A 16524-nucleotide genomic window follows, 5' to 3' on the forward strand; every position below is an offset into this window, starting at 1 on the left:
TTTTTTTTTTCAAAGTAAAATTTTTTCCTTGTTTTTCAATGAAAACTACAAACCTACTAGATCCAGGAATTTTATTTTCTATGGAATATTTTTTCCTTGGGTCATGTTTGGGCACGAGGAATTTGTTTTCATGATAAATCGGTAGTCTCCAAGTGGAGATGAGGGTGAAGTTGCTAAAAATCTGGAAACAAAATCCAGGAATGGGTGTCTCCCATGATGAGATGCGGCTAAAAATCGGGAAAAGGTCAATCAGATTTTGAGTAGATTTTTTTGTTTCTTGATTTTTAGCGGAATCTCCCCCCCCCATTCCCGGATTTTGTTTCCTGATTTTTAGCAATTTCACCCTCATTTCTACTTGTTGACTACCAATTTATCATGAAAACAAATTCCTGGTAGCCAAATGTGCCCTTAGAAATAACATTTTCCATTGTTTTCTTTTTCCTATACTCACTTGTAATCACCTTAATATATTTGTCATAGGTAGTGCTACGACCTCTAAATTCAAAAAAGAAACAATAATTTTTCAATCAAGCATGGAGTCTAAAGCTCATTGCTATAACCTCTGCATGAGAAGAGGCAAGCTAGTTGAATTTTTTTTTTAATTTTTATTCCCCCTTTGAGAAAGACTTATTTGATTCATTATGGTGTCACAAAATAGATAGAAAGAGTGAAAAATAAATACTATAATTGCAAGTATCAACAGATCTGTTGAAATAACATTATTGTTACCATTGATTTTATGAGATATCAACATAGCGTACCACTTCACCTAGGCTTTATCAAGAGAGAAAATTTGTAATACATCGAGGGATATGAAACTAAAGCCCATAACTAATAACATAAGATGGATAGCTAACTTGGGGACTGGAGATCCCTGAAAACTAAGTTCAAAGGAATAAAACGAGTCATAAAGTACTTGTTCGTAATTCACTGTTCTTTAAGAATATCTCATATCTATCTATACAGTGTAATTTTGGCATAATATTCTATAGAGATGTAAGGTTGAGTTATTTACTCTTAATATGGATGTCTAGCTACTAACCATTCTTATGGACTTACCTGCACGAAAGTGATGCGGCTATCTATTATTTCGTGATGTCCTTATCTAATATGGGCTTATTCTCTTATGCTTACATGAGACCGAGATTTACTCGCAATAAAAAAGTGTTTGTATTGAATAAAGCATATACTTCGACTTTTGCAAGGTCTGTTTATGCTGCTAGGGTCATAAACAATTCTGATTAGTTTTGATGTCATGTATATAGTAGTATACGTTTTTTTGTACGCAAGGGTTGCAATAAAAAAACAGAGTTTGTATTGAATAAAGTACATACTTCGACTTTTGTGTGCTTGAACTTTTGCTCGTAAACATAAAAGGAACGTGCTTTTTAAAAAAGATTAGGTTCGGAATTCTTCCTAGAATTCCTTACGGAAGAAGAACACATTCTTTCTTTGATCTTCCTAAGAACCTATTCCACTTCTCAGATGTCACATGGTGAACGTATTTGGTATTTGGATATTATCCATATGAATGATCTGACCAAACACAAATGATAAATCATGCCCTAAATGATGACGAGAAAATAACAAAAACAATTGAAGAAAAGAAAAGAACATACACTCCCAAAAGAAGGAGCCCCCTCTCCTCCTCTTCTTCTTCAGATAGATCGTGAAGAGATCGACGATGACCACGTATCCTAAGAGTTATTGTGCCAAAATCTGCTCGATTGTCTGGAGAGAGCCAAATTCACCTTAAAAATAGCCTCATCATGTTGCACTGAAAGTTGTGCTTCTGGCTTCAATTTTTTATCAACATTAAACTAAGATACAGCTATACTTTTTTAGAAGATACTTTTTTGAGAACTATAACCATCAAAACCTTGGAGAGTGAAATGAGACTGCCTAGATTATCTTTTAGGTAGTATTAGTTTTCGAGATCGATGATGTGCATGGATGAAGCGGTGTGTTTCTTTGGCGTGGTTTTAAATACTCATTAATGGGTCACCAAAAGGCTTTTTCAAATCCTCTAGAGGTCTTAGGCATCGAATCCATTATTAGCATTCTTATTTGTGATAGTAGCAGATATCCTAAGCAAGATGATTGAGAAAGGAAGAAACATGGGATGACAGAAGGCTTTAAGGTAGGAAACCAACAGATGGAGGTATTCATCTTCAATTAGTAGATGATACCCTATTGTTTAGCGTACCAAGATAGATAAAGTGATGATGTTAAAGGTCATCTTAAGGTGCTACGTGATGTTAACAGGTCGGAGGTCAAACTTCCGCAAGTAAAGTCTCCTTGGAATTCATATCGTGGATCAGGTGATAGAGATGTTGGCAGGCCTTCTTGGTTGTTATCCAATGAAGAACCTCCCATCGAAGTATTTAGGTCTGCTGCTGTGTGTTGGTTAGTCGAGGAAGAGATATTGAGACCTAATTATTGAAAGAGTAGATTCATGGAAGGCTGGAAGCACAACCTAGTCTCTCTCGGTAGAAGAATCACCCTCATTAAAGCGGTTTTAGCCAATATCCCAAGTGGCGATCTTTAAATGCCTATATCCCAAGTGGCCATCTTTAAATGCCTGGCAAGTGCCGATTTCTTTGGGGAGGTTCGGATGAGAATGTCGGAAGCCTTGGGATGAGGAAATTGAGGTGAGTGTACAACGCTTTACTCGGGAAATGGTGTAGGTTTCAGTAGCAACTATGGATCCATACCGGGCTAGCGGATTTCTGATGTCAAATTTAGATACAGTGCCTTAACAGTTTGAAGGAGCATTCTTAGACAGAAGTACAAATTCAATGAGGGCATCAAATTCAAAGTTTACGATGGGGAAATAATTAAATTCTGTTACGGAAAATGGTGCCAAGAGGTTCCTTGAAGGAGGTATTTTCAGCTTTGTTCTTAATCTACTGAGACAGAGGTATTTGTCAAGGACTTTTTTGAATGGGAGGAGAACCAAATATCATGCAAGCTCAATTTCAGAAAGAACATTATTGACATAGAATTAGACCAGGTTGCTAGACTGTTGAAGATGGTTCAGTCATGCTACATCAAGAGGTCTGAGAAGATAGAAGGGTTTGGAATTAGTGCTCCTCCAGGGCCTTCACTATCAAGTATTCTATCTTCAGCTGCCTCTAGCCATGCACCATCTTCTCTTCTGTCGCAAGGATATAAGACATTCCAAATCCACCCAGGGTTCGTGCATTTGCTTGGATAACCTTTCTCTACAAAATTCTTACTCTTAAACACCTGTGTAACGTTGTCCTGTGGATCATTGATCATCGTGCCTTATGAGTGGAGTCAAGTGAGACACTCGATCATATGTTCATGCACTGCTGCCTGGTTAGGGAGGTGTGGAGCAGAGTGATTAGCGGATTCAACATATCCTAGGCATTCACATCGAGATTAGTGGACATGTTGGAAAGCTGGTTCTTTGCACCGTGGCAGAAAAAAAACAGAAATGAAAAAAAATCTCTGGAGGGAAGTCCTTCAAGCTACCATTCGAGTCTTGTGGAAGGAAAGGAACGCTAGGGTGTTCAAGGTCCTAGTAAAAAGGCCACAATTGATTTTCACAAAGGTGATTGCATTAGCAATCGCCCAGTAAATATCCTCCCATGCCGTCGTCTCAGCCTATGACATGTGCTATAGATGGAGAGAGATTTACTCTAGTAATGAGCTCGTTGAGTCCCCTCTCAAGTGCGTGGAAACCTTCTGAGTTGGGAAAGTTAAAATTGAACTCTGATGGGCCTAAAATAGGCAAACCCTGGACCAACTGGGGTAGGGGCCTCCTTAGAGACAATGAGGGATCTACAATTTTGACTTTCCTGTGTCCTATATGCTCTGTTTTGTTGCTTGTGGATGGGTGGGAGATTAGAAGAAGAAGAAGTCAACGGGAGATCAAAAGAAGATCAGTCAACGGAGAGATTAGGAGAGGATGTAGGGAAGGTTGTTTGGTTGCTTAAGATTTGTGGGAGATCTCCCAGACGTCTTCTCAATTCTATCTCTCCGAGATTTTCTCCTCAAATTTCTACGTTTTGGTAAAATTTGGGGAGCGAATTTAGAGGGCGTCACATCACCCGACCGGCTCCCGACAACCTCGGTGGTCAAAGACCCCAAACTTGCTAAAATGGCAACCAAACAACCTTTGGCAAATTAGGAGAAGATCATTCCCCCAAATTTTTCTCAAAAATAAGTAACCAAAAAGAGCAACAGGGATGACGAACTTGATCGAGGCTGAGATCAAAGTGGTTCTCAGGGGTTAAGGCTCACAAATAGTAGCTCCTTAAACTGCTTAATTGTGGAGAGGGGGATTCCCACGTAACCAAACACCACCTTACCAATCTTCCACATTTCTTCTCCCAATCTTCCATGCTTGTCTTCCCCCCATTGACCACTTCTTCTACTAATCTCCCACCCAACTTCAAGCAACCAAACAGAGCATAAACATCATCAGACGGCTTAAGGGAAGCCTCTCTCATTCTTGAAGATTTGTGCTGGATCGATGAGATCTAGGATCAGGTGGCGGGACAGTTTATTTTTTACCAGCCCATCAGAAGAGTTGGTAATTATGATAGGCTAGCCAGAGTTGGGGTGACCAAGGAAAGAGTAGAGATTTTTTACTATCTCCCTCCTTAGGGGTTTTCTTTGTTGTACTCTTCCAACTCTTTTAATTTCCCCTGTATTGATCAGCTCAGTCACTGGGACATTTTCCCCTAAGTAAAATACATTTTTCATCGTTTTTTTTTAACTGGGACATTTTCCCCCAAGTAAAATACAATTTTCATCGTTTAAAAAAAAAAAAAAAAAAAAAACCCTCAAGAGAGTGGATCTAAAAACATTGCTACACATTGGCCTTATTTTTTGTTGAATGGTAGACATTGGCCTCCTTATTTTCTATGAGATGAATTCCATCCACAAAACCAGAATTTGAAGGAATGGAAAAGAGTGCATTGAAAAAACAGACTTTTATTTGTGAGTATGAAGCAGCTTCTAAAACAAGGAAACTACAAACATTTTGTAATATATACAGAACACCTTACAAATGTTCCATTAAAGGCCACAATGTACAATGGACATAATCCAAAGACCCAAGTACAATATCAAGGAGAAATGGGGTCTCTGGATATTTTGGTCACTCTCTCTATTCTAACCCCTAAAACCCAAGTGAAGGAAATGAAAACATGTCATCCAGAACCCCCCTTGAAGATGAGAAAATTGAGGGTTTCCAAACAGAAATAGATGAAAGTTCCCTCTGTATGTGTGAAGAAACAACCGAAATTTGAGCCCACAACGCATTGCCATCCAAACCCATAAATCATGTCGAATTCCTGCACAGATTTTTGCAGGAAAATATGAGAGAGAGAGAGAGAGAGAGAGAGAGAGGGAGAGAGAGAGAGAGAGATTTTGTTTGGTTTATGAGTTACCTTTTTGATATGGGCAGCAATACTCTTGCAGTCGGAGACATCATAGAGATCAAGAGCTTTGGAAGCACAACCCATGGCTTGGAGCTGCATCTTGATAGGCATGTCTGTGTCTTGGATCCGACCTTTCCCTTCCAACATCCTCTCTCTCTCTCTCTCTCTCTCTCAATTTAAGATAAAACCTAGGAAGGATCTCTCTCTCTGTCTCTAAAAAATAAAGGAAACTTTCACTCTCTAAAAATTTAAGCAAAAGCCCAGCCTCGAGTGTTTTGGATATGGGATGAAAGCTCCAGACTGACAGAGTCTGCTCTCTCTCTCTCTCTCTCTCTCTCTCTCTGATTGACACTTCAACATGTGAAAGAGATAAGGCGGTGAGGAAGAATGGACTTGAAAATAAAATTAAAAATTAGAGTCTGGAGCACATGATGAATATGTGGCACTTTTCCGGGACTGTGCAATTGCCATTGCATGTATTTGCCTCCCGAAAAATATCAAGAGAAAAGTAAGGAATGGGAAATTAACCATCAACACGGGTGATTCTTAAAAAATGGGTGGAAAAAAAAAATACCCCAGTACCCTTCTAACATCAACATAAATCCCCTTGAATCTTCCTTTTTCATTATAGAAAATCCCCCTGTATTTAATGCCCATTAAATTGGCGCGCTTCACAAAGCTTCTTTTGGTTCGTCTGAATGTGTATTTGAACTGACAGAACCTTGAGTTCATTTCTATCTTGGCCGTCGAAAATAACCAGAGACGGATGGATGCTTTACATGTGTTAAAAAACTTTTTGGAACGCTAGCGCCTCTATACACAACTGGTTTGGTTTAGATTTGAGATTTTCCTTTGAACTCAGAGTCCCTTGGTTCGTTTAAATCTTGGTCGTCATCAATATGCATAGACGGTCGGATCCACGACACGTGGATATCAATATGAAACGGTGGCATCTTCTAATAATATTGTCATCTTTCTGTATGAAATTCCACCGGCGTACCCCTGAATTCCTCCGTCGTACACCATATTTCCACCAGCGTACACCCTATTTTCGCCGGTGTACCCTTTGATATTCCGGCAGCATTCTCGATATTCCGGCGGCGTATTCGTTATTCTGGCAGCGTACTCGATACGTTTGGAACACAGGTTTGAACCCAGAAAATCCGGTAGCGTACTCGATATTCCGGTAGCGTATTCTATATTCTGGAGACGTACTCTAGAATCCGGCTGCGTACTTGATACCTTTGACCTGTGAGTGTTTCTTGAATCCGACGGCATACTTGATATTCATCGGCGTATACCCTATTCCGGCAACTTATTCTAGAATCCGGCGGCATTATCAGGCAAAAGAGACGTGAGAAATAATAAAATATTCAATAAAGTCTCCGTTATAAGCCAAAAGAGACGTGGGAAATAATAAAATGTTCAATAACGTCGTTGTTCTCAACCAAAAGAGATGTGTAAATAATAAAATATTCAATAACGTAGCTATTTTCAGCCAAAGGAGAAGTGAGAAATAATAAAATATTACTTTAAATATAATGATTGACATTGGGTTGTGAATTTGTCAGAAATGGCAACATAAGAATCATGTCAGAAGGGTATTGTTTTTCCACCCGTTTTTTAAGAATCAACTGTGTTTGATGATTAATTTAAAGGGTGCCTGTAATTTTTGGTAATTATTAACATCATTCCGTACTTCTCTAAAAAAAATCAATGGGTTCAAGGTGGCAAACATGTAGGGCCTGGCCGGCACGGCCTGACCAAATGAGGCCCGGATAGGCACGGCACGACACATAAGGGTTCATGGGCCGTGCCATGCCGGGCCGAAATCCTCGAGGCTAGGCATGGCACTGCCCGCGGCCAGCCGTGCCGGCCCTTTTTTTTCTTTTTTTTTGAAAATATATGTTTTGGACAAAAATACCCCCGAACTAGCCGTTTGAAACAACTTTTGGGGGTATTTTCAGGTTTTTCATTAAAAAAAAAAACATTTTATAAAGGGGGAACCGGGCTCGCGGGCCGTGCCGTGCCGGCCTGCTTGGTTGCCCAACCAAGCCCGGCGCGGCCCGTTTGCCACCTTGAGGTTCTGTCATGAAAATATCAAACAACCAAAGGCCAAAACTGTCAGTTGTACACAGTCATCAAACTAGGTGGGGCCGATATTTGCACTCCCATATTTTAGCTTTGCAGTCATCTTTTATTGGTTTTATTATCTTCAAAACCCGTTTTCTTTAATGACTATAATACCCTTCTGGTATTGCACTTTTTGCCGGGATGTCATTCTCCGAAAGTACTGTACGGACATCATTATAGGATGATCCAAACCGTCCATGTGATGGGCCATAACGTAAGAGGAGAAAAGTGGAAGTGGAGCTTTAAAAAGTAAGACAAAATAAATGCTAGTCTTGTATATCTTCAAAAGCTAAATAAATAATAATTTTATCTTATGGGTTTCAGTATAATGATTGTTAATGAGGATGTTATTAGTAATAGGATTTGGTAGGCAATTTTGCAAAAATAAATTTCATGGCTCACTTTTGCATGAGAGAACAGCCACATAGGCTCACTTTTTAGGAGATTTTGTCTTACTCATATAATTCATATGAGGTTGCTGTTCTTTCATGCAAAAAGCAGCCGCAAAATGGCTTGCTGAGATTGCCTAGCAAGTACCTATTATAATTAGGGCTGCACAAAAAACCGGCCAAACCGATAAACTAGACCGAACCGGGCCTTTTGGTGTGGTTCGGTTCGGTTTTTCTACGCATTTGTTCGGTCACGGTTAAGTTTTATCGAACCGATCCCGGTTGACCTGAAACCCGAGAAACATGAACCCAACCCAAGCTATTTTCAGGTCAGGTCGATGGGGGTCGGGTTTTACCCGACCGAAATTGCAGCCCTAATTGTTTTACCCGACCGAAATTGCAGCCCTAATTGTAGTCACCCTAAGGGTATCAACCCTAGATATAAATGCAACATAGAAGCCTCATATGTGTTGATGACTTGATTTGGATATGTTCTAAAGTTGATGAGTGATTTGGATAGATAAACCTCTTTTCTTTTGGATAGATAAACTTATTTAGGGATTTGCCATTGGCATTTCGTGGATGGTCTGTTTCATGTGAGAGCAGCCACACAGGCCCACTTTACAATAGATTTTGTCTTCATTCACGAGGTGGCTGCTCTCACATGCACCATACGTGTTTTTTTTTTTTTTTGAGGAAGATACCACAGAGGATCGCTGCTAGATGGAGCCTGTTCAAAAAATGGAATGCTTCTCTTCAAGAAAAAGAACACAGGTAACATCTCCCCACCTCCCCCTCTTTTTTCCAAGGTCGTTTCAGTCATGAAAAGGAAAAGGAGTGGAGTGGGTAAAAGAGAGAGCGACATAAGCAAATGTTTTGAGTCTGGACAAGAACTCAGGCCAAAGTACAAGGGAGTCAACTCGGGACTAAGCATAATTTACTCGGGGAGATTTTAAACAGAGGCATGCATCCTATAGGGCTGATTTTTGGTACACATATCCATAGAAGGGCCTTCCAAATGAATGCTCTGGATTCCACAAAAAATATGGGGGCCACATGTGTTTTTGAGTTATAGCTTAGATAAGCTATAGCTTAGGAACACTTTCCTCTACATATATACGTCATTTTTTAAAAAAATGAATAGCGTATGTGCTGGTTGTGACCATTGATCTGGTACATCCAAAGCATGGCCTAGCTGGGTCCCATCTTGTTTTTTCTTTTTTAATTAGCTTGTGAGAGCTATTTGGGAATTGTAACAACCTTTTTTGAGCTTCTTAAATACTAAAAGACAAGATGCTTTGGTGGAAATATCCAAACATGGAAGTGCTGATATCATTTGCCTTAAAGTAAATTCTTTACATTTAATATTCACAACATTTAAAGTAATCACAGCTGGCAAGTGGGCGGTTCAGATCATATTTCTTACTTTACAACACTCATGCTTTACATTTAGGGAAATTTTATCAGCACTACTGTATTTTGGTGAGGGCAATCCACACTTTACTAAAAGTACGGTATGGCCTGCACCATAGGATGATCCAAACCGTCCATTAGATGGGCCACAACCTAAATAGGATGTGCCCCAAAAATCATTTCCATAGGTTGAACCTAACCCTCCGATCTTAGAGGGTTAGGATCAACACTCTAACATTCAGATCGGAGGGTTTGGATCAACCTATGGAAATATTTTTGGGGGCACAACCTATTTAGACTGTGACCCATCTAATGGATGGTTTGGATCACCCTATGGTACGGGCCATACCGTACTTTTAATAAAGTAAGGAGTGCCCTCATCAAAATACAGTAGTGCTGTTAACATTTCCCAACATTTAATGTAAGGAAAGTGATATATTCACCTTGATACACGTGGTGAGTGGGTTGTTCCGTGTATTCGTGGGGACTTGTCCTACTCCCAAAGGGGTGGGGACATCCTACGTCATAAAAAAGAAGAAGAAGGAAAGTGATGTATTCACCTCCTTGTCTTACTTGGGGCAGCCCTCTCTAGTGTATTTATGACTACTCTTTAACATTAGCGGGGATTGTCCCAAGTACAACAAAAGCCTAAGTGCATTAATGACTACTCTTTTACACTCTAAAGTAGAATAAAAGCCTGCTTTTCACGGTTTCCTTTCCTTCTCCCATTCATCCGGAATAGGGAAGGACAAGAAAGCAAAGTGGAAAGAGAGACTAGTTTCATCTGATACATAACATCTTTATTAACTTAGTCCTTTACCCCCTCCAAACCTTATTGTAGATTAAACTAGTTACCCACTTTTCTTTGACAACCAATTAACTGTTTGATATATAATACAACCCATGCTCTAATATAAGCCCAATTAAGATAATGGACAGGTGTAGCGGGCTAGGGTCTTGTATGCTTTTGGCGGCGGAAACAATGGTGGAGATGGTGGCGTGTTTCAGATTTCTTGGGCCTTGTTCTCGCTTTACATGATGAGACATGATCATATTTGCTTGTGGTGATAAACCAAATAAATATAAGAAGAGACGCTCGAGCGATGGTGGTCACGGTCGAGGAGGTGTTGCATACGGTGGAGTATTGGGAGCTGGTGCATACGGTGGAGTCAGTGGTAATGGTGGTGGCGGTGGAGGTGGCACTCTCCATGGCGGACATCATGGTGGAGGCAGCGCCTGTGGTGGTGGTGGTGGCGGTTGTGGTGGTGGTTGTGGCGGTGGTGGCGGCGGCGGCGGTTAAATCTATACCTGTCTATATAGCTCATGTCATGTGTGACTACATTTATATTATGCGTATAAGTTTGTTATTGTTGAAAAAATAATTTAATGGTCTCTGGATATTTTGGTCACTCTCTCTTATTCTAACCCCCAAAACCCAAGTGAAGGAAATGAAAACATGTAATACAGAACCCCCCTTGAAGATGAGAAAAGTGAGGGTTTCCAAACAGAAATAGATGAAAGTTCCCTCTGTATGTGTGAAGAAACAACCGAAATTTGAGCCCACAACGCATTGCCATCCAAACCCATAAATCATGTCGAATTCCTGCAGGAAAATATGAGAGAGAGAGAGAGAGAGAGAGAGGAGGTGCTTTTGTTTGGTTTATGAGTTACCTTTTTTATATGGGCAGCAATACTCTTGCAGTCGGAGACATCATAGAGATCAGGAGCTTTGGAAGCACAACCCATGGCTTGGAGCTGCATCTTCATAGGCATGTCTGTGTCTTGGATCAGACCTTTCCCTTCCAACATCCTCTCTCTCTCTCTCTCTAAATTTAAGATAAAACCCAGGAAGGATCTCTCTCTCTGTCTCTAAAAAATAAAGCAAACTTTCCAAAAATTTAAGCAAAAACCCACCTCGAGTGTTTTGGATAGGGGATGAAAGTTCCAGACTGACAGAGTCTGCTCCCTCTCTCTCTCTCTCTCTCTCTCTGTGTGTATCTCTGATTGCCACGTCAACATGAGAAAGAGATAAGGAGGTGAGGAAGAATGGATTTGAAAATAAAAATAAAAATTATAGTTTGGAGCAAATGGTGAATATGAATATGTGGCTACCGAGGCATGTATTTGCCTACCAAAAAAATCAATGGGTTCTGGTAGGGGTGGCCAGAACCGAACCAGAACCGAAGAACCGAACCGGAACCGAAGAACCGAACCGGAACCGAACTGTAAAAAAATATTTTTGGTCCGGTTCGGTTCCACTGATGAAGAACCGAAAAATTTCGGTTCGGTTCCGGGTCTAATGTTCTCGGTACGGTTCCGGAACCGAAGAACCGAACTTTGAATATATATATATATATATAATATTTTTATATTCTATTATATATATACTTAATAATATAAACTACTTATAATATTAATAAGTAATAGTTAATACTATTCTTATAATAAGAAAGTAACTTATATTATAACTTTAATTAAAAGTTTTTATAAATTATAATTAATAATTAATAATTAGCCATTAGAACCGAAGAACCGAACCGGACCGAACCGATTATTTTCGGTCCGGTTCGGTTCGGTCCTACTGTGTACTACGGTTCGGTTCGGTTCTTACGGTTCATGGAACCGAGAACCGAGAACCGAAAAAAAATGAACCGAAAACCGAGAACCGAACCGGTTGGCCACCCCTAGGTTCTGGCAAAGAACCAAGGGCAAAAATGTCAGTTACATAGTCATCAAACTAGGTGGGGCCCATATTTGCACTCCCATACTTTAGCTTTGCAGTCTTCTTTTATTATTGGTTTTATTATCTTCAAAACCCCCCATGAAGGGTTTTGTTAAAGAGTACCCCTGGGACACTCGTTAAGTAAGCATTAAAAGTAGTTAATGCTAGTGTGGTACTTTTGCCAAGAAAATCTGTGAGAGATAAAATAGGAGAAAAGTGGAGGTGGGAGCCTTGAAACGTATTAGACAAAATAACAAGGGAAATGATTTCTGCACTCCATTGTTTTGATAAACAGGCGCTCCAATTTTTATCGTGTAGTATTTAAATGGCTGTCAAAGGAATACTACTGTTCTCAAAAAGCTCTTAAAGACCTTTAAACACTACACGACAAACAAGTGAAGCGCCTGTTTATCAAAACAATAGAACGCTGAAATAATTTCCCAATAACAATCTTCAAAAGCTATTTTTATCTTATGGGTTTCACTATAATGATTGTTAATGGGTATGTTATTAATAATCAGATTTGCTAGGCAATTTTGCAAAAATAAATTTCATGTCTCACTTTTGCATGACAGAACAGCCAAATAGGCTCAGTTTTTAGGAGATTTTGTCTTATTCATATAATTCATATGAGGTGGCTGTTCTATCATGCGAAAGTCAACCGCAAAATGGCTTGCCGAAATTGCCTAGCAAGTACCTCTTATAATTAGGGCTGCACAAAAAATTGGCCAAACCAATAAACTGGTGCAAACCGGGCCTTTTGGTTTGGTTTGGGTCCGTTTTTCTAGGCATTGGTTTGGTCACGGTTAAGACTTTTACTGAACCGATAGAATCGTTTCGGTTAACGGTTTTTGAGTTTTAATCTGAAAATGAACCGGACCAAATCGATGGGAAACTGTAGACATCCCATTTTGGCCACCCTCGTAGACGCCCATTTTAGCCGCCCCCTTAACTCAAAATTGCACCTCCTTTCTTTTGTCTTCTTATTATTATAGGGCATTTTTGCCATTTTGGGTAGTCTAGGGGTAATTCTGTCATTGTAGTCACCCTAAGGGTATCAACCCTAGATATAAATGCAACATAAAAGCCTCATTTGTGTTGATGACTTGATTTGGATATGTTCTAGAGTTGATGACTCGATTGATGGCTGATTTGGATAGATAAACCTTTTTTTTGGATAGATAAACTTAAACTACTTGATTTGGATCTATATTAAAGCTGAACCAAAAACTAGATAAATCGTGAACCAAACCAAACCGACCTGGTCAAAATCGGTTCGGTTTGGTTCGGTTATACCCCCATATGTTCAGTTACGGTTTGGATTTTCTCCAAACCGATGGGATCGGTTCGGTTAAAAAAACCTCTCTAAACTGAACGGGACCGAACAGTGTGCAACCCTAATTATAATATTATACTAGGAGTCTAAAAGTTTTGCAAAGAGACAGGGGCATAGCCACATATAGCATGAGAGGGGACATCTCCCCACCTCCCCCCCTCTTTTCCAAGGTCTTTTCAGACATGAAAAGGGAAAGGAGTGGGTCCATGGGTAAAAGAGACCTCTTTTCCAAGGTCGTTTCAGACGGGCCAATATACATAAATTCAGCCTTGATCCTTACAAAAAATAATAAAATAAAATTGTGAAGAATACTAACTTTTATACATAGACAGACAGACAGACATGCATATACATTGTTTATATAATAAAACTGGACTTGGGTTTACTTTGGTTTATTCCTTTGTTCCCTCTAGTATCGTCTTCGGTTGTACTCATCCAGATTGTCACTCGATCTCTGACGAGGTAGAGTCAACTAGACAACTCCGTAGGTCAATCAATGGGTTGAGAAAATATTAATTGTAGACGATTGATATCGGCACAACCAGGTCTTGATAATTGGGCAAACTCACATTGTATTACACTTTAATTGGCTGCTGAGAGGTTTTTGGGACTTGTAATAGCCTTTGATAACAAGTTAAAACAATGTAAAACAAGGTGAATTCGCCCCATAATTGTAATAGCCTTTGACAAGAAGTTCAAACAATGTAAAACAATGTGAGTTCGCCCCATTATTGTAATAGCGCTTTTGACAACAAGTTAAGGAAAGTGAAACAAGGTGAGTTCGCCTCATTTTACAAATATGGTCGTGAAGATATCAATAACCTAATTATGTTGATTAAAATCACACAAAATATTAAAAATTATTAATAATAGAAATTTAAGTGAAATCTAAAATTTAATGCTATTTCTTGACAACCAAGATGGGTTGGCTGGGGAATCGCCCCGAGTCAGCTTGGTTGATTAGAAAAAAACCCTCTTTGTGAATCCAGCTAGGCTTTCCTGACCGATCATCCAGTAATGAACCGGTTGAGTCGACTCGAGTCAACCAACCATGTGCTCGCAGTCTTAACTATGGGTGCCTGGGAAGACAATTCAAAATTCCCCAACAATATAGATATATAGATGAGCACAAAAACAGAAACCCCTCTAAGAATGTTAATGTATAAATACGATGTAGCTACTATCAATGGCAGGCAAAAGGACAATTGGAAGAGACCCATTGGTGGAAGTAGTGGGGTCTAATATATAAATTCATGGGGGTTCCTATATCATTCTTTAGGGGATCAAATAGATTAATTATATAGCATTTCATCCGAAATTTTGAGAAATTCAACCCCAAAATCTCAAATTTATTAATTATATAGCATTTTCCCGAAATTTCGGTTTCGGTGAGGGCCGAAACGCATTCCGAACCCGAAATTTAAAACCACGTTCAAAACTGAACTCAGTCTGGCAAAGAACTCAGGCCAAGGTAAAAGGAGTCAACTCGGAAGTGTGTATAATTGACTCGAGGAATTTTTAAACAGTGCTTCTTGCAGCAAATAAAATTAAAAGAACCAATAATCAAAGTTATAGGGCCTCGGCATATATCTTGTATCATTGTGATTGTTTAACTTAGACATAAATATAAGAAATAAAAGGGCAAACACAGGCGAGATTAATTGATTATTCTAGCGATAACAAAATGGACTAAAAGATGCTAAAGCATAAACCTCCAGAAAATTGTGAACATTAGCCGCTGGGACCCCAAAAGGGGCGTATCATCTGGTGAAAATGCGGACCCACATCGACCTTCTTTAGGACTCCAAACTCACTGCAACTTTCGGAGTCTTATTAGGCCTTTGATCGATGAAGTCACTTCCTTTGGAGCGGTTGTGCTTGCCGCCAAAGTTCCTCGCCCCTCTATTGTTTCTCCCCCTGCAAAGGAATAAATAGACTCACGGTTCTACAAACTGTTTTGAGAATGACAGAAAGATGTAGGATCCAATTTTTTTTCTCCAAGCTCTGTCATGGAGACATGCTGTGTGTTGAAAGGGGTTTTTGAAGCATTTAAGAGAGAAAAATGGTGTTCAAAAGTTGTGGGAGTGCACACCTCCCTCTGTAGCCTTTATTGTTTTCCCGGTGTCTCTCCTGATTACCACGAAGTAAGCTCCAGTAATCCCTTTCAGCATCACCTGATAAAGCAATAGATCGAGGATAAATTTACTAGAGTCAACCAGTTTTGTAAACCAAGATTTCACAAATCATTATTGTCGACCCTTAAGGGTCACTCTGCATTATAACACCACCGGTTTTTGAAAGCACGATTACAGGTAACAGAATTGACGATATGAATGCATCAACAGGCATGCACATGTGAATGTACTTTCATAATTGCGAGAGTTAAACAGTAGGTAAAAATTTCCCTTTGTTACTGTAGGCCTACAATAAAGTTTCAGCTGTTGTTTTGGCCGCTGCTTTTTATTCTCAGGACTGTTTTTTTTGACACAGATTCCATTAAAAAGAGAAAGGCGCACAACAAACTATAGAGGGGGCATAGATTGCCCCCACATACAAAGAATAAATATACGCCCGTCCTCTCAACTAGTAAATCAGCCAAATCATTAGCACTACTGAGGAAATGATACGATGCCAAAAAAAAATATGAAAGCGATTAATTTTATTTTTGAGAAGAATAAATATATTAAAAAGAGGATTACAAGGACACTTCAGGGTTAAGGATGGCCCCATGTACAAGGAATCTCTAAGTGCTCCCAATTTGGCAAGACAATCCCACAATTCATTAGCACTTCCAGGAATAAAAGAAAACGATCTATCTTCACACATCTCGATAATGTCATCTATGAATTTGCCTAGCCTCCATAGACGACCTCCTTTGCCCATAGTCCATGAAAAAGTGTTAAAAGGGTCGCTTTCTACCTCAATATATCCTTCCATCTTGTTAAGAAAAATCAGTATGCCCCAATGGAGAGCACAAACCTCTGCTTCAGAGTCATCCGTTAACCCTATAAAGGCAATTAATGAGAGCCCTGATTTCATTGATGGCGTTAGCAAACATCCACAGGCTGAAAGAAAAACCGGTGACCCATGCAATCACATTGGACGATTCGCCCTCCA

General features: G+C 39.6%; 3 protein-coding genes across 3 annotated transcripts in view; all 3 read right to left on the minus strand.

Annotated features, from left to right (window-relative positions):
- Nucleotides 1–4949: 4949 nt before the first annotated feature.
- On the minus strand, nt 4950–5906 carry LOC143845570 (uncharacterized). The gene is made up of 2 exons (XM_077353948.1): nt 5424–5906; nt 4950–5327 (listed from the first exon to the last, which is right to left on the minus strand). Exons 1-2 carry the CDS (start codon nt 5559–5561, stop codon nt 5184–5186), a joined length of 282 nt encoding a protein of 93 aa, XP_077210063.1. The 5' UTR covers nt 5562–5906; the 3' UTR covers nt 4950–5183.
- Nucleotides 5907–10669: 4763 nt separating this feature from the next.
- LOC143845569 (uncharacterized) lies at nt 10670–11391 on the minus strand. The gene is made up of 2 exons (XM_077353947.1): nt 11021–11391; nt 10670–10952 (listed from the first exon to the last, which is right to left on the minus strand). Exons 1-2 carry the CDS (start codon nt 11156–11158, stop codon nt 10692–10694), a joined length of 399 nt encoding a protein of 132 aa, XP_077210062.1. The 5' UTR covers nt 11159–11391; the 3' UTR covers nt 10670–10691.
- A 3576-nt stretch (nt 11392–14967) lies between these two features.
- The window catches only part of LOC143845997 (la protein 1-like), a 28686-nt gene continuing 27129 nt past the window's right edge, over nt 14968–16524 (minus strand). The window contains exons 9-10 of the mRNA XM_077354400.1: nt 15500–15581; nt 14968–15324 (exon numbers count right to left, since the gene is read on the minus strand). Of these exons, the coding sequence (XP_077210515.1) occupies nt 15204–15324; nt 15500–15581 (203 nt within the window). The 3' untranslated portion in view covers nt 14968–15203. The remainder of the gene's footprint in view (nt 15325–15499; nt 15582–16524) is intronic.

The sequence above is a fragment of the Tasmannia lanceolata genome, unplaced genomic scaffold (genome assembly GCF_043159265.1).
Source record: "Tasmannia lanceolata isolate RefF3 unplaced genomic scaffold, GAP_Taslan_0.1 ptg000015l, whole genome shotgun sequence".
Classification (NCBI taxonomy): domain Eukaryota; kingdom Viridiplantae; phylum Streptophyta; class Magnoliopsida; order Canellales; family Winteraceae; genus Tasmannia; species Tasmannia lanceolata.